This window comes from Nerophis lumbriciformis, linkage group LG05 (assembly GCF_033978685.3).
Source record: "Nerophis lumbriciformis linkage group LG05, RoL_Nlum_v2.1, whole genome shotgun sequence".
NCBI lineage: Eukaryota > Metazoa > Chordata > Actinopteri > Syngnathiformes > Syngnathidae > Nerophis > Nerophis lumbriciformis.
This window is the reverse complement of record NC_084552.2, coordinates 51109154-51132683: the sequence shown is the minus strand read 5'-3', so window position 1 is coordinate 51132683 and position 23530 is coordinate 51109154. Positions and strand designations below refer to the sequence as shown.

The following is a 23530-nucleotide window of genomic DNA, read 5'->3' as shown; positions in this document are numbered from 1 at the left end:
TGCAGGCTGGATGGGAGAATATGAATAAGCGCATAAAAAAAAAGTGCAAACGGGAGAATAGGGTGGGTCCCAGGGACTCACTGCATCGACAACTTATCAACATTGAATTGATTGATTAATTGAAACTTTTTATTAGTAGACTGCAAAGGAAGAGAATACATTATATGAAACAGTACAGTTCACACAGTACAGTACATATTCCGTACAATTGACCACTAAATGGTAACACCCAAATAAGTTTTTCAACTTGTTTAAGTCGGGGTCCACGTTAATCAATTCATGGTAATCACTGCTACACGTCACCTCGATCCATTAGCTCCTTCTGGATCCTCCTAGCATCTTTGATGTTATGATCCGCTGCCCGGATCATATTTTTGTTTTTGTTTTCAAGTCACTTGTGTTTTCAGCACCTCTTGAGTTTGTTTCTGTTGCCATGACGGCAGATTATAGTCACCTGCCTCTGGTTAGTGTCCCGGACGCGCACCTGTTGCCCGGGCACTAATCAGAGGGCTATTTAGTTTACGCGCTGGCCTCATTCGGTCTGTTGGTTTTGTTTGCTCCTACGCAACAAGTTACGCTCCTAGTTTCGCTCATAGTTTACATTTTTGATATTAGCATCTTTGCTACCCTCTTGTTTTCCGTGCCGTGGTGCACCGCGCAGCATTTTGTTCTGCAATCAGAATAAATCATTTATTCTCACCTGCAAGCCGCTTCCTGACATCCCTCTGCATCTTGAAAAGACGACCTCCGGCATCACAATGCCTCGAAGGCGTAACATTTGAGCCAGGAAGTTCAGACATAAGCGGCACAAATTACAGGATGAGAGCCACGTCTCGACGGTGGTTTTCAATCTGGATCGCATCCAGACGACGCGCAGCATCACGTTCAAATGACAACTTCATAGACAGGAAGCAAGCGAGTAAAGCGGCGACTTTAGCGGAGGCTCTCTTAATTGCGTTGTAAAGTGAGGCAAAGTAAAACTTAACTGATCCCCGTAGACAAACACACCATCAGCACATCCCTGCAGCGACGGCAAATAAATCCCTTCAACTACAGTAGGGGGCTTTTTTTGACGCCGCCTCGGGTAAACGTCGCCCAGTGCGCTCATTAAGACACAAATTACGGTAACAAGTTTTCTCACTGATGGAAAAGCCTCCCAGGTTGGTCACGGCGCTCATCAAATACGTTTTTTTGTCACTTCCATACATGCTAAGGCTAAGTCCTGTGTAGGTTGTGTGCGGTGGGTGGTGGGGGGAGTCGTCATTCCATCATTTTGGATTAAAGTTAAAAAGGAACTATCCAGAACTTTGTACAATTAAATAATAAATAAATGGGTTATACTTGTATAGCGCTTTTCTACCTTCAAGGTACTCAAAGCGCTTTGACAGTATTTCCACATTCACCCATTCACACACACATTCACACACTGATGGCGGGAGCTGCCATGCAAGGCGCTAACCAGCAGCCATCAGGAGCAAGGGGTGAAGTGTCTTGCCCAAGGACACAACGGACGCGACTAGGATGGCAGAAGGTGGGGATTGAACCCCAGTAACCAACAACCCTCCGATTGCTGGCACGGCCACTCTACCAACTTCGCCACGCCGTCCCCAATTGACGACACTGTTTCCATTCCCTTGCAATTGAATGTGTAAGACTTTGGGCGCTGACCACAACTAAAATAATCGCTCGCATCAAACCAAGCCAGTACCGCCAAGCTGGGATAAAGTCCAAAACTTTTTCCAGCAAAGGCTGAATACAAGAAATTTGAAGGGTGCGACCGGGGGCCACTTTGATACATTCGGTACATTGAAGATACGATCTAAAACAAAAATCTGTAGATTTTACTGTAAAAAGAAATTTATGGCTGTTTTACGATGGGGTGTACAACTTTTAATTTCCAATACAATACCGATATTGGAGTGTTAGGTTTTGAATCCAGTATGATATCAGCAGGAAACACAGGAGGAAAGGGATTCATATGGCCCCATTCATCACGGTTTACCTGACACATGCAACGTGTCAAATTTGGGGGAGGTTGTGCACTATCCACTTTAGCCAACAGACAGCAGTAGTGATTTGACAATGTGTTTTGTGGCGATTCCAACTTTAACAACAAGCGTCAGTTGCTATGTAGAATGGCACTTTCCATCATTTTCAGCAGAATGCATTGCAATGCATCCCCACCTTCCTCTCACCCAAGATTCACCCAGGAATGGGGCCATATGAATCCCTTCCCTACTCTACTTGTAGTATTTACTAGTGTGTGGAAAGTTAGAAAAGGTTTGATCAAGTGAAATTAGTCCAGAAGAGAACAATGGTAGGTATGAAAAAACACTAACCGTATAGCATAAAAGTACAAACTTTTATTATTAGTAGTACTATTTTCTGGGTGGAATGTTACAAAAGTTTTGAAGTGAAAACTTGTGGTAGATATGAAACACTAACAATATGACAGATTTACGCTTTTGGTAACTTGTGTTTATTGTGTGAATGCTCCAAAGCATTCCCACATATGGTTTTCTACAGCAAAATGCATTGATTTATTATTCAACTCATTATTATTGTTCTTCTCCAGACTTTGGCACGTTCTACCTTCCACATGTTTTACCCGATTGAAACCGTTCCAACTTCAAACTGTTCAGCCTATTCGGGAATCGTGGGCTTTTCCTTGACAAATTCCAAAAATTCCCAGATTTTCCAGAATTCCCATTCAAAATGAATTGGCCGTTTTTCAAACTTCCACCATTTCCACGTTTTTCAACCGATTCAAACCATTCCACCTTCAACACATTTCACCATCCTGGAAATTTAAACTACCTTTTTTCCAAGTTCAAAAAAGTTCCAGGATTTTCTAGAATTCCTGGTTTTCCAAAGCCCTATTTCCACCCTTTTTTCTGGCGACTACTCCACCCACATTTTTCAACCCACTTCAACCGTTCCACCGTCAAAACATTCCTCTTAATCAGGACAAAAAACTAATTTGTTTTTTGAACTGGAAAAATTCTCGGTTTTCCCGAAATTCCAGGAATTCCGTAATACCATTTCTCAATTCAACATGTTACTACTTCAATATTTCTCGACCGATTTGAAAAATTCCAACACCAACCATTTCAACTCATTCAAGTTTTTTTGTTTTTTTTACCATTTTAAAAAAAAATCCTATTTTCCCCAAAATTCCCAAATTTTTGGAAATTCCCATTGAAATAAATGGGACATTCTTCAAAGTTCCCCAACTCCCACATTTTTCATCTGATTCAAACTGTTCCAACTTCAAAATATTCAGCCTGTTTGGAAATTGTGTGCTCTACTTCAACAATTCTAAAACAATTCCAGGATTTCAGTTAAACTTCAGCATTGAATCATTCACGCGCAATTCCTCCAGGAATTGCCTCATCTAGTTAATTAGTGTTATTTTGCACAAAAAGGATTGAAGGATTGAACAATTAATTTCCGGTGAATTTGATTTCCGTACAAAACATGCATCAAATTCGATTCAAGTTTGATTAAAAGAGGAAAATTTGGCTTAGGACCCTAATTTAGCCCCTCAGTTAATAACCACCGCCTCAATTTTGGGAAATGGAAGTCAATTTCCTGCGATGAAGTGCCGACTTGTCCAGGGTGTACCCCGCCTTCCACCCTAATGCAGCCAAAATAGGCTCCAGCGACCCCCCTGCCACCACAAAAAGGGACAAGCGGTAGAAAATGGATGGATGGATGTATGGAAGTCAATTTCTTTGCACGTATTATAATCACTGGAGGACTGGAGGACAAAGCTAAATATGTTACACAGAAAGTAAAATTGAGCAGGAGCAGTCAAGAAGGCCTGCTTATTGCTAAACTAGCTGCTGAACTAGCTTGAAGCACCACAGGAAAAAAGTGCTGAGTAGTTGGAGAAGTGTAGATGAAAGCAGAAAATAAGCAAATATTACCAGGAAATTAGTAACTTTATTAATGGATTGCTGTTCTGATCAGAGGGCGATTAACCTCTCGTGTCATCGTACTTTATCTTTTTGGTATCTGCATGTTTTCGCTTTCAAGTCCATCACGAGTCCAATAAAAGGAAAACAAAGCATGAAGATAAAATGAAGCCGTGGAGGGACACAAGTTTAATATTCTCCAGGAAAAAAAAATGATGGCTCCTTCACTGCGTTCCCAAGGTAACGACAGTAAAGGAAAGAAGAGAACTACTTCTCAGTGTGCTGCAGTGCAGTTATACACCGCTGCAGACCTCCATGATGCATCCAAGCCTGAATCTCATTAGATGTTGTCCAGTACAGGTGTGTGTGTGTGTGTGTGTGTGTGTGCGTGTGTGTGTGTGTGTGTGTGTGTGTGTGTGTGTGTGTGTGTACCTGCGACAAGTTCGAGAAGCCCAGGTTGTGGCAGCCGTTGCAGGGCGTCAACGCTTCCCAGAATCCGGCCGGGCCGCAACTCCTGTCAGACTCATCTTCCTCTTCCTGGAAGGGCGGGATCTGAGAGTAAAGACACAAAATATGAGAAATAAGCAAAACTATGGACGTAATGTTGCAAAGTGAGCAGGATGGTGCAGTGTCCTTTCCTAAGGGCTCTCTAGGAAAAGGAAGAGGCAGCTGTGCTACGAAGCTTTGTGGCGTTTCGTGTCAGAGGGCACACGCTGGCCACCTGGCGTCACCCGATGAGACGTCGCGTGCCGAGACGTTCGCAATGAAAAGGTCAAGGCGAGCTTCGAAATGAAACGACTGCAGCTGTCAGCTTTCCTGCACTCATACTGCGGCATGAACATCATAAATGGAGATGAAAAATCAGAACATGACCCTTGAACGTGCATCAGTCACTTTGCAGGAGGTCCTTCTGCTGTCATATAGAGCAGTGATCCCCAACCTTTTTGTAACTGCGGACCGGTCAACGCTTGAAAATTTGTCCCGCAGACCGGGGGGGGGGGGGGATTTTTATTTTTATTTTTTTATAAAGAAATACAATCATGTGTGCTTACAGACCGTATCCCTGCAGAATTTTTTTTTTTTTTTTTTTTTTTTTTCTTGTGCGGCCCGGTACCAATCGGGGCCGCGGCCCGGTGGTTGGGGACCATGATATAGAGGATGTTTACATATATACATATATATACTGTGCATACATGTATACATACATGTATGTATTAATGTATATATATAGATGTATACATGTATACATACATATATATATATATGTACATATATACACACATACACACATATATATACACACACATATATATATACATACACACACATGTATATATATATATATATATATATATATATATATATATATATGTATGTGTGTGTATATATATATATATATATATATATATATATATATATATATATATGTTTGTGTATGTATGTATATACAGGTAAAAGCCAGTAAATTAGAATATTTTGAAAAACTTGATTTATTTCAGTAATTGCATTCAAAAGGTGTAACTTGTACATTATATTTATTCATTGCACACAGACTGATGCATTCAAATGTTTATTTCATTTAATTTTGATGATTTGAAGTGGCAACAAATGAAAATCCAAAATTCCGTGTGTCACAAAATTAGAATATTGTGTAAGGGTTAAATTTTGAAGACACCTGGTGCCACAAACTAATCAGCTGATTAACTCAAAACACCTGCAAAGGGCTTTAAATGGTCTCTCAGTCCAGTTCTGAAGCCTACACAAACATGGGGAAGACTTCAGATTTGACAGCTGTCCAAAAGGCAACCATCGACACATTGCACAAGGAGGGAAAGACACAAAAGGTTATTGCTGAAGAGGCTGGCTGTTCTCAGAGCTCTGTGTCCAAACACATTAATGGAGAGGCAAAGGGAAGGAAAAACTGTGGTCAGAAAAAGTGTACAAGCGATAGGGATCACCGCGCCCTGGTCAAGTTTGTGAAAAAATACCCATTCAAAAATGTGGGGGAGATTCAGAAGGAGTGGACAGCTGCTGGAGTCAGTGCTTCAAGATCCACCACCAAGAGACGCTTGAAAGACATGGGTTTCAACTGCCGCATACCTCGTGTCAAGCCACTGTTGACCAAGAAACAGCGCGAAAAGCGTCTCACCTGGGCTAAGGAAAAAAAGAGTTGGACTGCTGCTGAGTGGTCCAAAGTCATGTTTTCTGACGAAAGCAAATTTTGCATTTCCTTTGGAAATCGAGGTCCCAGAGTCTGGAGGAAGACAGGAGAGGCACAGGATCCACGTTGCCTGAAGTCTAGTGTAAAGTTTCCACCATCAGTGATGGTTTGGGGTGCCATGTCATCTGCTGGTGTCGGTCCACTCTGTTTCCTGAGATCCAGGGTCAACGCAGCCGTCTACCAGCAAGTTTTAGAGCACTTCATGCTTCCTGCTGCTGACCTGCTCTATGGAGATGGAGATTTCAAGTTCCAACAGGACTTGGCGCCTGCACACAGCGCAAAATCTACCCGTGCCTGGTTTACGGACCATGGTATTTCTGTTCTAAATTGGCCCGCCAACTCCCCTGACCTTAGCCCCATAGAAAATCTGTGGGGTATTGTGAAAAGGAAGATGCAGAATGCCAGACCCAAAAACGCAGAAGAGTTGAAGGCCACTATCAGAGCAACCTGGGCTCTCATAACACCTGAGCAGTGCCAGAAACTCTTCGACTCCATGCCACGCCGCATTAACGCAGTAATTGAGGCAAAAGGAGCTCCAACCAAGTATTGAGTATTGTACATGCTCATATTTTTCATTTTCATACTTTTCAGTTGGCCAACATTTCTAAAAATCCCTTTTCTGTATTAGCCTTAAGTAATATTCTAATTTTGTGACACACGGAATTTTGGATTTTCATTTGTTGCCACTTCAAATCATCAAAATTAAATGAAATAAACATTTGAATGCATCAGTCTGTGTGCAATGAATAAATATAATGTACAAGTTACACCTTTTGAATGCAATTACTGAAATAAATCAAGTTTTTCAAAATATTCTAATTTACTGGCTTTTACCTGTATATATATACACACACACACATATATATATATATATATATATATATATATATATATATATATATATATATATATATACACACATACATACATACATATAGTTACCCCATGTCAACTTTTTTTTTAGCCAAATGCAGCCCCCAAGTCAAAGAGTTTGGACACCCTTGACATATTAGAACTCAGTTGTAATGCACTTTTCTACCACTTGTGGGAGTAATGACAATCTCAAAAAAATGAAAGACGTCTGGAGCTAAAGTCGTGGAGAAATTTCTTAAGCGCAAAACTTATGACTTAAGAGTTAAAGCTGTATTTTCATTCAAATTGTATTGACAGTTTAGCTAAGAAACATATTATTAATTAATTTACTTGAGTAGAACATAATAGTATGTAAATGTATTTTTTGTCAGTTATTTACGAGTCCCTTTTTATGCAGTATATTTGGTTAGTACTTATTTGTCTAATCAGCTTGACCTAAGCCCAAGGTTTATGTGCTAAATAAATAATAATCTTTGTGATTAACACATGGTTTCATATCATTTGACAAACTTGTAAACTGTAAGTAGGTTAGATATAATTATTGAATATGATTAAAATCAAGAGTCAGATTACTAATTCAGTGTTAATGTTTGTGTGGGTCATTTGTATTGAAAAAAATTGGGCCCCAAGGTAAACATTTTTTTATAAATCCCTGATATAGAGGATCTTTGACTAGCAGATTTTTGTAGAAGATCTATCAATTAATACGTTATTTACTTTTTATAAAGTTGCAATACAAACTGCACAAACAGTTTAAAGAAAAGAAAAAAAACGCGCACAAACACGGAAACAAGACATGTACTAAAAACATAAAAGAGTAAAAAATTATTATAGTAATAATAGCAATAAATACAATTTAAAATAACAGAATAAAAATTAGAGTTAGAAATCCATCCATCCATCCATCCATCCATCTTCTTCCGCTTATCCGAGGTCGGGTCGCGGGGGCAGCAGCCTAAGCAGGGAAGCCCAGACTTCCCTCTCCCCAGCCACTTCGTCCAGCTCTTCCCGAGGGATCCCGAGGCGTTCCCAGGCCAGCCGGGAGACATAGTCTTCCCAACGTGTTCTGGGTCTTACCCGTGGCCTCCTACCGGTCGGACGTGCCCTAAACGCCTACCTAGGGAGGCGTTCGGGTGGCATCTGACCAAATGCCCGAACCACCTCATCTGGCTCCTCTCGATGTGGAGGAGTAGCGGCTTTACTTTGAGCTCCCCCCGGATGACAGAGCTTCTCACCCTATCTCTAAGAGAGAGCCCTGCCACCCGGCGGAGGAAATTCATTTCGGCCGCTTGTACCCGTGATCTTGTCCTTTCGGTCATAACCCAAAGCTCATGACCATAGGTGAGGATGGGAACGTAGATCGACCGGTAAATTGAGAGCTTTGCCTTCCGGCTCAGCTCCTTCTTCACCACAACGGATCGAGACAGCGTCCGCATTACTGAAGACGCCGCACCGATCCGCCTGTCGATCTCACGATCCACTCTTCCCTCACTCGTGAACAAGACTCCGAGGTACTTGAACTCCTCCACTTGGGGCAGGGTCTCCTCCCCAACCCGGAGAGAACCATGGACTCGGACTTGTAGGTGCTGATTCTGAGTTAGAAATGTTCTGTAAAAAGCTTGATTGTAAGGTGTGCCTTAATTTTTTTTTAAATATCAAGTTTTCTGCTGGTAAAAAAGATGATCACTCCTTTTATTTAACTTTAACTTTTTTAACTTTATAGAGGATCTTTGAGCAGTGATTTTTGTAGAATATATTTAAAAACAGCAGGCCAATCCTGTCATATAAATGATATTTGACTCGCAGATTTTTTGGGGGAATCTTTAAAAAAAAAAAGATCACTCCGGTCATATTAACACCATCATTTTTGACTAGCGATTTATGTAGGAGATCTTTAAAAACAGGAAGGCCTCCTGTTATATAGAGGATCTTTGACTAGCAATTTATGTAGAAGACCTTTAAAAACAGCAGATAACTGCCGTATAGAGAGGATCTTTGACAAGCAATGTTTGTAAATCTTTAAAGTAAAGTAAAGTTTGACTCAGATTTTAAATTCGAAAAACAAATCAGCAGCGTCGTTCAAAAAAGCTTTTATCAATTACGCCAAATAGCGAAAGTGAAACCGCTTCTATCAAGACATGATCTTGAGAAATTAATCCACGCTTTTATCTCGACTCGTCTTGATTATTGTAATGCCCTGTATGTTGGCATTAGCCAGGCCTCCCTCGCCCGCCTGCAGCTCGTGCAGAACTCTGCTGCTCGTCTGCTAACACAGACCCGCAGACGTGAGCACATCACCCCTATTTTAGCGTCCCTTCACTGGCTCCCTGTGCGTTACCGAATACATTTTAAACTCCTTTTATTTGTTTTTAAATGTCTAAACAACCTCGCGCCAACCTATCTCTCCGACCTCCTTCAGCCTTACTGCCCCACCCGATCCTTAAGATCAGCCGATCAGCTGCTGTTGACGGTCCCTGACACAAGGCTGAAGCTTAGAGGTGACAGAGCTTTCGCCGTTGCTGCTCCCAAGCTCTGGAACGACCTACCCCTGAGTGTTAGACAAGCCTCCTCTCTTCCTGTTTTTAAATCTCTCTTAAAAACATACTTTTATTCCATGGCTTTTAACACTGAGTGATATCCATCCTGCAATGGCGCCCCATAATACACCTGCTGTGATCCTGTTTTTATGTTTTTATTAATTCTATTTTAATTATTTATTTTTTATCGTGTTCTGTTTGTGTTGTGTTGTGTTTGCTCGGTACTCGTTTTATCTTTTAACCTGCTCATTGTACAGCACTTTGGCTACCCCTGTGGTAAATTTTAAATGTGCTCTATAAATAAAGTTGATTTGATTTGATTTGATTAAAAACAGCAGCTCACTCCTGTCGTATTGAGGATCTTTGACAAGCGCTTTTTGTAGATCTTTGAAAAGAGCAGATTACCGGTACTCCTCTTAATTTATATAGAGGTACAACAGATCACTCTGGTCATAGAGAAGATCTTTGACTAGAAACATTTGTGGAAGATTTTTAGCAACAACAAATCATTCCTGTCGTATACAAGATCTTTGACTTGACTATCTAAAAATAGCACAGCTTTTCTGTCATAAAAGGATAATTTTCTAGGTTTTTTTTTTTTTTTTAAGTTTTTTAAAAACAGTGGATCGCGCCTGTCATCTCGAGAATCTTTGATCAGTTGAATATGATGTAGACACAACAAATACTAACATTCCTGCACCACACACACAGTGTGTTATAAAGTGTGTTATAAAGTGTGTATTTTTAATTCATGTCACCTCACGGATCGCCTGCTGGGGCTTGAACTGATTAAAGAAGTCGTGTGTGAGTGTGCGTTGACACAATTAAGTGTTTTTTTTAAAGTTCAAAACAAGGAGAATAAAGCTCACCAGCACAGTCAATAAGTGGAACTGATTAGAAATCAAATGTGTTCTGTGTGATAGCGCCCTCTGGCGGGTATGCAGAACAAATACAAGAAAAAATAATAACTTTTTAGTATTGGAATATGAGAGTAAATTGTGTCCCTTGTAAGTAAATTCATGTATTATGAAGGAAAGATGTATTCAACATGAGGTAATATTGACATAGTAAGTGCAAGGTCAAATAAAACATCTATCTTATACCTTGGTGACACGTGTCAAGGTGCCGTTGGGCGCGGCGTCCAGAAGCTCGTCCTCCGAGAGCCGCCCGCTGCCAAAGCTGTCCATGGAGTGTGAGGAGATGGTGTGGCAGAGCTCTTCAAAGGAGTAGTCTCTGTCCCGACACTTTTTGATCTCATGGAGCAGCTTGGACAGCTCACTGGTCACAGCGTCGTCTAAAAAAAAAAGAAGACATATTTCATATTTATTTCTCGTCTTCATTAAGACCCCCTTAGTGTGTTTATGTTTAAAATGGTGATGGTTGGTATATCTGGAAAAATGCTTACGAAAGTTAGGAAGTAGCAGGCAGCACATGTTCGCACAGTTTAATGTGTCCGAAAAGGAGCAGGAAAAATCTGTGCTTAATTCATTCTAACCAGTGTCTCAGCTATTATCAGATGTATTACATTTTATTATAGTATATTGTCATATTATTTATAATAACATCATATTTTTATATAATATATAGAGGAGGTATCTTGACACAACTTTTTCACTTTCACGATACAATACTGATATTTGAGCATGAAGTCCTTGCCAATCCTGATATCGATTCAATAAATGTCAACAGGAATCATACATACTTTCATCATTTTGTAGAGTGGAATGTTAGAAAAGGTTCGATCAAGTGAAATTAGTCAAACAAAGAACAATGGTTGGTGTTAAAAACATTAACATTATTACCTGTCTGGAATGGACTTTTGTTGTCTTTAAATTGAAGTAAAATGACAATTGTTTTTGTTGGTGACACCTAGTGGTCAAAAAATGTCATTTACCATATTTTTTGTATTATAAGGCGGAAATCCTTTAATTTTGTCAAACCTCAACAGTGCGCCTTACATACTATCTGGCGTTTAGTTTTTTAATATTATGTAAAACCAACTTTTCTTACCTACTGGTGTCTGCTCTTGTGTATTTGGCATACTTGCAACCCTCCCGGATTTTCTGGGAGACTCCCGAAATTCAGCGCCTCTCCCGAAAACCTCCCGGGACAAATTTTCTCCCGAAATTCAGGCGGACCTGAGTGACGTGTCGACAGCCTGTTTTCACGTCCGCTTTCCCACAATATAAACAGCGTGCCTGCTCAATCACGTTATAACTGTAGAATGTTTCTTGGTTTCTTATGTGGGTTTATTGTTAGGCAGTTTCATTAACGTCCTCCCAGCGCGGTAACAACACACAACAACAGCAGTCACGTTTTCGTCTACCGTAAAGCAGTTGGTCTGCCGTAAACAGCAATGTTGTGACACTCTTAAACAGGACAATACTGCCATCTACTGTACATGCATATGTGACAATAACATCTATGGCTTTTAGAGAGTGCAGTGCACAACTGCGCACACAACGAGACGAAGCAGAATGCATCATCAGAGAGGGTGTTCAGCATGGTTAGAAAAATAGTGACAGAGAATAGAACAAGGATGGACAATTCAACCCTTAACTCAACAATGAGTAGATGAGTGTTATGTGTGTGTATATGTGTAAATAAATGAACACTGAAATTCAAGTATTCCTCTTATTTATATATGTATATATATATATATATATATATATATATATATATATATATATATATATATATATATATATATATATGAATGAAATACTTGACTTGGTGAATTCTAGCTGTAAATATACTCCTCCCCTGTTAACCACGCCCCCAACCACGCCCCCACCACAACCACGCCCCCCCCACCTCTTGAAATCGGAGGTCTCAAGGTTGGCAAGTATGGTATTTGGGAGCTGCATAAGTCCCGAAAATGTGCTCGCGTGCGCCATTGTTGTCTGACTCGTTGTCAGTAAGCTCCTTTTCCTCTATCCTCTCTCTTGTTGTGGGGCATTTATCCTCTGCTGTTGTCATTTCTAATATAAAGTAGTGTACAGTTCTAACTTATATCTTTGACTAGACTCGCTATGGAAGCGCTAAAAACTACCGGTACAACAAAGATGACGGGCAGAAGACGCTGTCGAATTGGAGCCATGTAATTAAGCCCTCCCACAAAAACGGCGCATCATTAAGAGACAGTCAGAAAGCGGCTTGAAGACGGTCTGTAAATCATAATCTATGCAACATTTTGACCATTACATGTTATGTAGACCACAATGAAGTGTTTTAAATTTAGAAAAAACAATTATAATATGAACCTTTAATGCGCCTTATAAACAGGTGCGCCTTTGTATGAAAAAATACTTGAAGAGACCCGCTCATCAGCAGTGCGCCTTATCATCCGCTGCGTCCTCTGCTCTGTGAAATACGGTATTTTAGCTCATGACGCAGTAAATTGAATGATGCAGACACGTTTTCTACCGGATACTTTGTAATACGCTTCTGCCTTGGAGATATGTATGTGTAAGTAATATGCAACTATAATTATTTGATACCTGTTTATATTGAAAATATGCCTTTTTAGATTGCATTATTGTTCAATTATCACTACGATGTCTAGCTTGCGTGCTATTGTTTGCGTAGCTGTTGTGTAGCTGCTAGCTCAAAGTAGCCTATAGCCTACAATGTTTACCTTTTGTAAATGACTTGACTAAAACGGCAGGATAGCTCTACATTATATATATATTATATTACTGATATCCATCCATCCATCCATCTTCTTCCGCTTATCCGAGGTCGGGTCGCGGGGGCAGCAGCCTAAGCAGGGAAGCCCAGACTTCCCTCTCCCCAGCCACTTCGTCCAGCTCCTCCCGGGGGATCCCGAGGCGTTCCCAGGCCAGCCGGGAGACATAGTCTTCCCAGCGTGTCCTGGGTCTTCCCCGTGGCCTCCTACCGGTCGGACGTGCCCTAAACACCTCCCGAGAGAGGCGATCGGGTGGCATCCTGACCAGATGCCCGAACCACCTCATCTGGCTCCTCTCGATGTGGAGGAGCAGCGGCTTTACTTTGAGCTCCCCCCGGATGACAGAGCTTCTCACCCTATCTCTAAGGGAGAGCCCTGCCACCCGGCGGAGGAAACTCATTTCGGCCGCTTGTACATTACTGATATCTAATAACAGATATTGTATAAAATTATATGGTTTTCTAATAGGGGAAAAAAGAATAAGAACATGTGAGAGTAGAGTTCATAGGGTTTGTAAATAGCTTATTCGGTAACGGAAGAGAAAATAAATAAAATACAATAGATTTGATACATTTTTAGACGCAATAATTGCTCAAATGAACAAGAATGACATTTATTATTCAACGAGAAATTAAATATTTAGCATCCAAAGCCACTCCAAAATCTGAAGGATGGCCATTTTGTCTCCTGCAGACTAATTAAGCAACACAAAGCCAAGAAAAACAACCTTGGTGACAATTCATCCATTAGGCTTTTTTTCCTCCCAAACAATGCTGATGCGTTCAGGTGCAATCAGTTCATCGCCTCCCTAGGAGGCATTCAGAGGTAATGAGGCGATTATGCTTTGTGCTGACATTAAATAGGATGTCAGCAGGAATGCAGCCCACTTGCAATGCCCCGCTCCAACCACAGGGGGCAGCAAAGGATTGGAGACATCCAATCTCCTGAATGTGTGTGTGTACTCACTCTTGTGTTTGAGGGAAGGGGAGGCCGAAGGCGAGGAGATGGAGGCTCTGGGTGCGGGGATGGGACATTTGCGGACCGGCTCCTCCACCACGCTGCGTCTCTCCATCTCGTCCGTCACATATTCTGCAGAGGGCGGAGGAGGAGGCGAAACAGGGCGTGAGGAAAGGAAGGAGTCATTTTACTCCATCAATACAACAGCGCGGCGCTGCGTTCACACAAAGTGGGTTAAAAGAGCGCCAGTGTTGAATGAGGCCTAATTGCACCGAAGCACCAGTTGCACGCTGGGCAGTAAACGTCCAGGAATTTAATTAGTGATCAAATGAGGATCTATTCATAGCTGAAGTGTGTGTGTGTGTGTGCGTGTGTGTGTGTGTGTGTGTGTGCGCCAACAGGAAATGGCGTGCAGCTGATCTTTTCACCAAGTCGCAGCTGTGTGTGTCCTGACGGAAACACACACTCACGTCCAGAAAGATGCCTATTGCACAATGGCATCCATTTATGTAGCAGATGGTAATAGGACGTCAAGGGAGCTACAATGTTAGCATTAGCCACTTGTTCTCCAGTGTGTGTGTGTGTGTGTGTGTGTGTGTGTGTGTGTGTTTGTGTGTGTGTGTGTGTGTATGTGTGTGTGTGTGTGTGTGTGTGTGTGTGTTACCTTGGATAAGAGCAGTGATCTGCTGGGATTTGGGAGCAGTATGCTCTCTCAGGATCTCCAAAGCCGTTCTCCTCTGACTATCTCTCAAATTAGTGTCAATCCCTGAAACAAATATATTTATGTTTATTAAATATAGTATATATAGTATAAAAAATATATAAATAGTATAGTAAAGTACTATACTATATATAGTATATAGTTAACAGTATATTACTATAACCAAGCAAAACGTCAGGAAAGGTCAAAGGGCAACCTCCTGGACGTACTGTAGCCGTGACCTCTCTGATGTATTAAGGCATACTACAATAATTCAAAATTGAATTAAAAATGTCCCCCAAATCAGAATCTGGGTTCATGAATTTGAATTGTGGTTACAAACAGGAAGTAGAATTGCTCTTAAAATCTAAATTTAAGGAAGTAACATTGAAAATTCCAATGGACAATTTTGGCGTATTCCAGAATTCTGCTTTACAGTATATTTATTACATATTTCACAGAAACACTAATATGAACATCATGTATATTTTAACCACAGCAAATGTTTTGCATCGACGGTTAAGAATAAAAACATCTTCTATTAAAAGGATCATTTCACTTGATGCATTATGACTTTCATATTGTGAAAAAATATTTCATTTCCCAGAATGCTTAACTTTAAAGAAGTACAATGGCACCTCGGCTTATGAGTTTTTCAGGATACTAATTGAAATTTGGGTTACAAGACTGACCACTAATAATTGTCATGGTAATTTCATGCTGCAGCTGTTATATATACTGTAATATTGCACATGGTAATTGTTTTATATTGTATATATTATATAAAAATATAATATAATATAATACAGTATATCAGTATATATCATATACTATATATATAATATGTAAATATTACATATATGTTATATTTTATATTGCTACTACGGTACGTTTTTAGTCTACTTTATACCTGCATTATCCTTTCCATCCTTACACTTTCCATTCTTTGTAACTGAGCTACTGTGTGGAGCAATTTCCCTGGTGGATCATTAAAGTTTGTCTAAGCCTAAGTCTAAGACTAACTGTCATAATGAACCCCGTAAGATACGACCAATAGATCTGATCTTACTCGCGAGCATTGGCGTGTAGCTAAAGATGGACACAGCTTTGATTTTCAAGCAGTGGAAGGAAGAAAGGGAGTGTGAAGGACAGTGCTAAGAAGAAGTTGGGGATAATCATTAAATTGAAGAAAGAAATCATCAAAAACATGACAAGGCGTGTAGCTAGCTAACTTGGTGAAGCAGTTGAAAGTTAGCGCTGCTAGTCTGCATCATACTGAAGCAGAATGAGTCAATAATGCCAGCTAAAAATGTTAAAATAATAAAACGGTGGATGTTTATCCATAAAAATATGGAGAAACTGCTGATGGTGTGTTTGACAGAGAAGAAACGGACTCTCCAACGTAAATATTGTACAATATTATTACAGTACTTCATAAAACTACTGTAGTTGTTTGTACTACATGATATCGTATTTCATACAACATCTATTACACAAAGGTTTGTTTTTATTTTTAAAAGGCATGTTACATGTTAAAAAATTGTGCTGTTTTAGGCATTAAATTGACTTGAATTAATTACAAGTTTTTCACAGAACCGATTGAACTCCACTACATGTGTAGTATTAAAAGCACCACTGTATTTAAAAAACCCAAAACCAGTGAAGTTGGCACGTTGTGTAAATCGTTAATAAAAACAGAATATAATGATTAGCAAATCCTTTTCAACGTATATTCAATTGAATAGACTGCAAAGACAAGATACTTAACTTTCGAAATGCAAAACTTTTGTTATTTTTTGCAAATATTAGCTCATTTGGAATTTGATGCCTGCAACATGTTTCCAAAAAGCGTTCTGTAGTCTGACGAGTCCACATATCAAAATGTTTTTGGAAACTGTGGACGTCGTGTCCTTCGGAACAAAGAGGAAAAGAACCATCCGGATTGTTATAGGCGCAAAGTTCAATAGCCAGCATCTGTGATGGTATGGGGGTGTATTAATGCCCAAGGCATGGGTGACTTACACATCTGTGAAGGCACCATTAATGCTGAAAGGTACATACGGGTTTTGGAGCAACATATGTTGCCATCCAAGCAACGTTATTATGGACGCCCCTGCTTATTTCAGCAAGACAATGCCAAGCCACGTGTTACAACAGCGTGGCTTCATAGTAAAAGAGTGTGGGTACTAGACTGGCCTGCCTGTAGTCCAGACCTGTCTCTCATTGAAAATGTGTAGCGCAATATGAAGCGTCAAATACCACAAAGGAGAACCCGGACTGTTGAACAACTTAAGCTGTACATCAAGCAAGAATGGGAAATAATTCCACCTGAAAAGCTTCAAAAATTGGTCTCCTCAGTTCCCAAACATTTACTGAGTGTTGTTAAAAGGAAAGGCCATGAAACACAGTAGCAAAAATGCCCCTGAGCTAACTTTTTTTGCAATGTGTTGCTGCCATAAAATTCTAAGTTAATGATTATTTGCAAAAAAAAAAAAAAATGTTTCTCAGTTCGAACATTAAATATCTTGTCTTTGCAGTCTATTCTATTGAATATAAGTTGAAAAGGATTTGCAAATCATTGTATTCTCTTTTTAATTTATGAATTACACAACGTGCCAACTTCACTGGTTTTGGGTTTTGTACAAAAAGGTTTAATTTAATTGTTCATTTTTGTATTGAAGGCAAAACTTTTGTTGAACCTGACACATTCTTCCAGTCACTTGGCTGAATTGAGATTCCACTTCCTGTGGGGTGGAACCAACTCAATTCCAATTCCAACATGCGCACGAGACAATGAACGCCTCTGTGTGCTCCATCCAGGAAGTCAGCACAGGAAGTGTATCAAAGCAAAGGCTCTGGTGCTTATGTGCGTTGATCTTAAATATTAAATATCTCTGTTTTGTTTGGGGGTTTTCCTTCAGTCAAGCGCATGCATGTGAGAGGTTATATTTATAGTCTCACCTGAGTCGAGCAGAAGGCGAACAACGTCCGTTTTCCCAAAGAGAGCGGCCTCGTGGAGGGCGCTGCCATTCTCCGTCTGAAAGCAAGCGAGCGTGCCAGTTTCAGTACCAAAAATAGTACAAACACACACACAAGGCTGGGAGCATTCCCAAAAACAACAACTGAGAGAAGCTGGCTTTCACTGTTAAAACGCAGACGTTCATTGAATCTTAGCAAATAACATCTGGGGGTCTCTAATTAGTCATATTGGCATGAGCAGCTGTGGCTGTAGGCAACCTCCTGATGTAGGTTTTGTGCAGCTTTATACACCCATCCATCCATCCATCCATCTTCTTCCGCTTATCCGAGGTCGGGTCGCGGGGGCAGCAGCCTAAGCAGGGAAGCCCAGACTTCCCTCTCCCCAGCCACTTCGTCCAGCTCTTCCCGTGGGACCCCGAGGCGTTCCCAGGCCAGCCGGGAGACATAGTCTTCCCAACGTGTCCTGGGTCTTCCCCGCGGCCTCCTACCGGTCGGACGTGCCCTAAACACCTCCCTAGGGAGGTGTTCGGGTGGCATCCTGACCAGATGCCCGAACCACCTCATCTGGCTCCTCTCGATGTGGAGGAGCAGCGGCTTTACTTTGAGCTCCCCCCGGATGGCAGAGCTTCTCACCCTATCTCTAAGGGAGAGCCCCGTCACCCGGCGGAGGAAACTCATTTCGGCCGCTTGTACCCGTGATCTTGTCCTTTCGGTCATAACCCAAAGCTCATGACCATAGGTGAGGATGGGAACATAGATCGACCGGTAAATTGAGAGCTTTGCCTTCCGGCTCAGCTCCTTCTTCACCACAACGGATCGATACAGCGTCCGCATTACTGAAGACGCCGCACCGATGCCGCTTTATACACATGAGTTTTAAAATGCTGATCCTCAGCTGTCATGTGTGTTACACTTGCTCTACTGTTTACATTAAACTCATTACTGTTGTTACAACAGTGGTTGTGTTGCTCCAGTGTTACGCAACATACTTTAATTTAAAACATTTGAAAACATTTAAATAAATAAAAGATGAATAAAAAATCAAATTAATAAAATAAAAATAATCAAATGTTTTACTTAATTATATTGATTAATTAATAACAATAATTAATATTGATAAAACTAAAGATGAATATTCAGACCGGTGTATACAGTCGCCAGAATATTACTGTAAAAATTCAAGTACAGTAGTGCCGTTTTTGATTTACTTTACTGCACTGTAAAATCAACAGCTGCAGATTTTGCAGTAAAAGAAACTGGTGGCTAAGTCGCCAGATTTTCACTCTAAGAATAAAAGTACAGTAGTGCTGTTTTCCATTTACAGTATTACATTGTAATTAACAACGACCATTGATTCGGGGGTAAAAAAAAAAAATGGCAGCTCATTCGCCAGAAATTCACTATAAGAATAAAAACACAGTAAAACAATTTTTCGATTTACAGTACTACACTGTAAAAACAACAATCGTAGATTTTGCGGTACAAAGTTGTTTCAGGTTCAAAGCCATGGCAAGTTGTTCTCTCGACAAGAAAGAGAGAAGAGGCAACATCCCTGCAGCAAACACCCGCTGCATGTGTCATTCAGACACATTCCGTGTTCAGATTACGGTTAAGATGCAGTGATAACATAACATTTAGATTGTTGCTGTGACTGATTTAGTAAGCAAGATGAAGCTCAACAGAAATGAAAGACGGTCGGCAGTCGATCTGACATTAAAACATGTCAAGACACTTTCTCAAACCAATCACACACATTTCCGGCTTCAAAATAAAAGCGCTATGCTGTACATCCGGTTTAAGTACGTTTAGGGTTTCTCCTTAATATACGGCTTCATATTAGTCGACACACCTAACAAAATAAAGTAATATAATGTATTGTAGCGTCCAGAAGAAAACAAAGTCTGACTTTCTTTTTAGCTTTTATTGCCAATTTTATGCTAACATCGCAGGGCCATTTCCAATCTATCAAGATAAAAAACATTTTATCCAAATCAAATTACAGTATGTTATTTATGTAGTTTGCTCTTTTTCCTTGACTGATGTAGTGAATTGTGAATTATATTTATATAGCGCTTTTCTCTAGTGACTCAAAGCGCTTTACATTGTGAAACCCAATATCTAAGTTACATTTAAACCAGTGTGGGTGGCACTGGGAGCGGGTGGGTAAAGTGTCTTGCCCAAGGACACAACGGCAGTGACGAGGATGGCGGAAGCGGGAATCGAACCTGGAGCCCTCAAGTTGCTGTTACAACATCGGTTCTGCTTTGCGCGACACACAGGACACAAGAGAGCTTGGTTTTGACGTTCTGCATTCACATGCACTCAAATCATTAACATTTTCAAAAATAACATGTAGCAGATATGCAACATGTTTGGGCACTTTTGGAAGTTGACAAAGAGGATTGATCAAATTTAGCTGTCCAAAATAACATCTATAAACATTTTTAACTGCTAGACTTTTGACAAGAACAAGAAAGTTTGATCATATTACGCCTATACTGGCTCACCTGCACTGGCTTCCTGTGCACTTAAGATGCGACTTTAAGGTTTTACTACTTACGTATAAAATACTACACGGTCTAGCTCCATCCTATCTTGTCGATTGTATTGTACCATATGTCCCGGCAAGAAATCTGCGTTCAAAGAACTCCGGCTTATTAGTGATTCCCAGAGCCCAAAAAAAGTCTGCGGGCTATAGAGCGTTTTCTATTCGGGCTCCAGTACTATGGAATGCCGTCCCGGTAACAGTTAGAGATGCTACCTCAGTAGAAGCATTTAAGTCCAATCTTAAAACTCATTTGTATACTCTAGCCTTTAAATAGACCCCCCTTTTAGACCAGTTGATCTGCCGTTTCTTTTCTTTTCTCCTCTGCTCCCCTCTCCCTTGTGGAGGGGGGGAGGACACAGGTCCGGTGGCCATGGATGAAGTGCTGGCTGTCCAGAGTCGGGACCCGGAGTGGACCGCTCGCATGTGCATCGGTTGGGAACATCTCTGCGCTGCTGATTCGTCTCCGCTCGGGATGGTTTCCTGCTGGCCCCACTATGGACTGGACTCTTACTATTATGTTGGATCCACTATGGACTGGACTCTCACAATATTATGTCAGACCCACTCGACATCCATTGCATTCGGTCTCCCCTAGAGGGGGGGGGGGGGGGGGTTTACCCACATATGCGGTCCTCTCCAAGGTTTCTCATAGTCATTCACATCGACGTCCCACTTGGGTGAGTTTTTCCTTGCCCTTATGTGGGCTCTGTACCGAGGATGTCGTTGTGGCTTGTGCAGCCCTTTGAGACACTTGTGATTTAGGGCTATATAAATAAACATTGATTGATAAACATTGATTAACTCTGCATGTGTTATAAAATGTTGCTACTGTTGTATTCCACCTATTGTTTGCGATCAACTCATCTGCGCTATTAATGCTGACTGAGCGATTTTCCCCTTACTGATATTACATCGGTTCTATAGCTGCCATGTTGTGCAGCATGCTTATTTTTACATAAACGTGCAGTCAAAAATAACTATATTTTCCTTTCCACTTTCTCATGCACTCCCCAAACCGTTGTTAACCTTCTGAAGAATAACTTGCAACACATTTTACAACATATTTTATCACCTTTGCAAGTTGACAATGGTTAGATAACATATCTAGCTCTGTACACGCTTTAAAATGTTTGCTCCTCATCTTTTAGTGTGAAAGTCGTGCGTGTTACACTTGTTTACTATCGACTCATCGGGGCTATTAATGCTCTATTACGCCATTGGTTGTGTTTCTACGTTAGTGTTCGATGTGCTTGTTCACAAATGAAAATGTGGTCATGGAGATGTTCCTTTCTACTCTCTCATGCATTTCTTATCATTATCATAGCTGAATTAATGTACATGTCACATAGAATAACTGTTCCTCTCTCCTGCCTCCAATTAACGCCGTGTACTCTTTGCTGTTGGGCTAAATAAACGCCTGGGCTCCGATGCGGCGCTAAAAACCGAGCCAGTTCTCCTGGCAGAATATGGACATGATGATGCAACATGTGGAAAACCCAGAGGCGGCGAGAGAAATGAAAGTTTCAACTCCAAGTCCATGTGAAATACGTCCGCTCTTCTTCACTTATTATCTTTATCTATGCTGACAGGCCGAGCTGCTTTCACAATCACACGCACAGGTGAGCCGATCAGACGCGCGAAGACAGTCACATCCGAGGAAAAGGCACAACAACAAGACAAACTTACATGAGCTTGTGACACGGAGGTCTCGCTCGGACTTAAATCCCCCCAACAAAGACTTTGAAGCTCTTAACGCGCATTGAAAGGGAAGCACAGGAAACAATCCGCCCCCTTTTTTTACCCTGTGAACCACGGCTCTTTCCTCCCCGGTTTCCCATGGCAACCACGCGGCGAGAGGAAACGAGGAACTCTCTCTCTTCAGGAGTTTCCGGTAATTGTAATTACTTTTTCTATTTGGTCTCCTTTTTTTTTCTTTTTTCTTTCTTTCATAAACCGCTGAGTTTATTAGGATTGCAAGTGTGTGTGTGTGAATGCTACCTGCCTAGATACACACACACAAACACGCACACAGACTTCCACAACCTGTCCAGAGCACTCCAATAGGGCTTCCCCCTCGTTAACACACACAGAGCAAGAATAGAGAGAGAAAGTGACTGTACTGCTTCTATAAATTATTCATGCACACTCAAGCAGACCTTTATGGCTTGACTCCAATTAATGACCTACACGCACACACACAAACTAAAGTAGCTTCCACTAGTGACAATTTATTTGAGGACCTGCTTACATCACCGACGCCGGACATAAAAGAGAACTTTCTCAGTAAGTTTACAGAGAGTCCAATATCATTATTTATTCCAATATCATTATGATGCTGATCGTTGTTTTGCACGTTTGTATCGCTCTATTACCACACAGTTGACGTCCATGCCGGCCTCCAGCAGCGTGACCACGGTGCTGTGGTGTCCGTTGCGAGCGGCCAGGTGCAGCGGCGTGTGTTGCAGCCCGTGCACGCTCATGAGGTTGGGGTGAGCGCTCACCAACATGCAGACCACCTGTGTGGGGAGACATAGGACAACTGTGGTAAAACAAGACCGCTTACAATACAACGTGGGTACAATTTGTAGCTCGGTTGGTAGAGCGGCTGTGAACCTGAGGGTTCTCGGTTTGATCCCCACTTCTGCCATCCTAGTCACAGCTGTTGTGTCCTTGGGTGAGGCACTTCACCCCCCTGCTCCCAGTGCTAACCACACTTTAAAAAAAATGTAACTTAAATAATGGGAAGCGCTTTGAGTCACTAGAGAAAAGCGCTATATAAATATAATTAACTTCACAATAAAGCACGATAAAGCTCTTAAAAAAAACATCAGTTTTTTTTCCTTTTTCTTAGTTCCATTTAGCAACTATAAACAATGTAAAACTCAGCATGGCACTCTTCCGACTTCATTTAGTACGAGCTGTCACTTGTCAGCCGAAAGAAGCCTCCTGGTATGCAGTTTGACACTTCACAGTGAAATGACACAGCAGTTTTTTTTTCTTAAATTGACACACATGTCAATAAACACGGAATGTATGTTTCATAATGCATCGATACTTAAGTATTGTTCGACAGATCACTAAGAGTGTATCTTTCACAGCATTGTGACCAC

The 23530-nt window shown here is 41.0% G+C and overlaps 1 protein-coding gene across 6 annotated transcripts in view; it reads right to left on the bottom strand.

Moving 5' to 3' along the window:
- anks1b (ankyrin repeat and sterile alpha motif domain containing 1B) overlaps positions 1–23530 on the bottom strand; it is a 261822-nt gene that overhangs the window by 156853 nt on the left and 81439 nt on the right. For all 6 annotated transcript variants that reach the window (XM_061959543.1, XM_061959540.1, XM_061959542.1 and 3 more), the window contains exons 6-11: positions 22793–22936; positions 17855–17930; positions 14858–14959; positions 14203–14325; positions 10652–10842; positions 4350–4469 (exon numbers count right to left, since the gene is read on the bottom strand). In XM_061959543.1, the coding sequence (XP_061815527.1) occupies positions 4350–4469; positions 10652–10842; positions 14203–14325; positions 14858–14959; positions 17855–17930; positions 22793–22936 (756 nt within the window). The remainder of the gene's footprint in view (positions 1–4349; positions 4470–10651; positions 10843–14202; positions 14326–14857; positions 14960–17854; positions 17931–22792; positions 22937–23530) is intronic.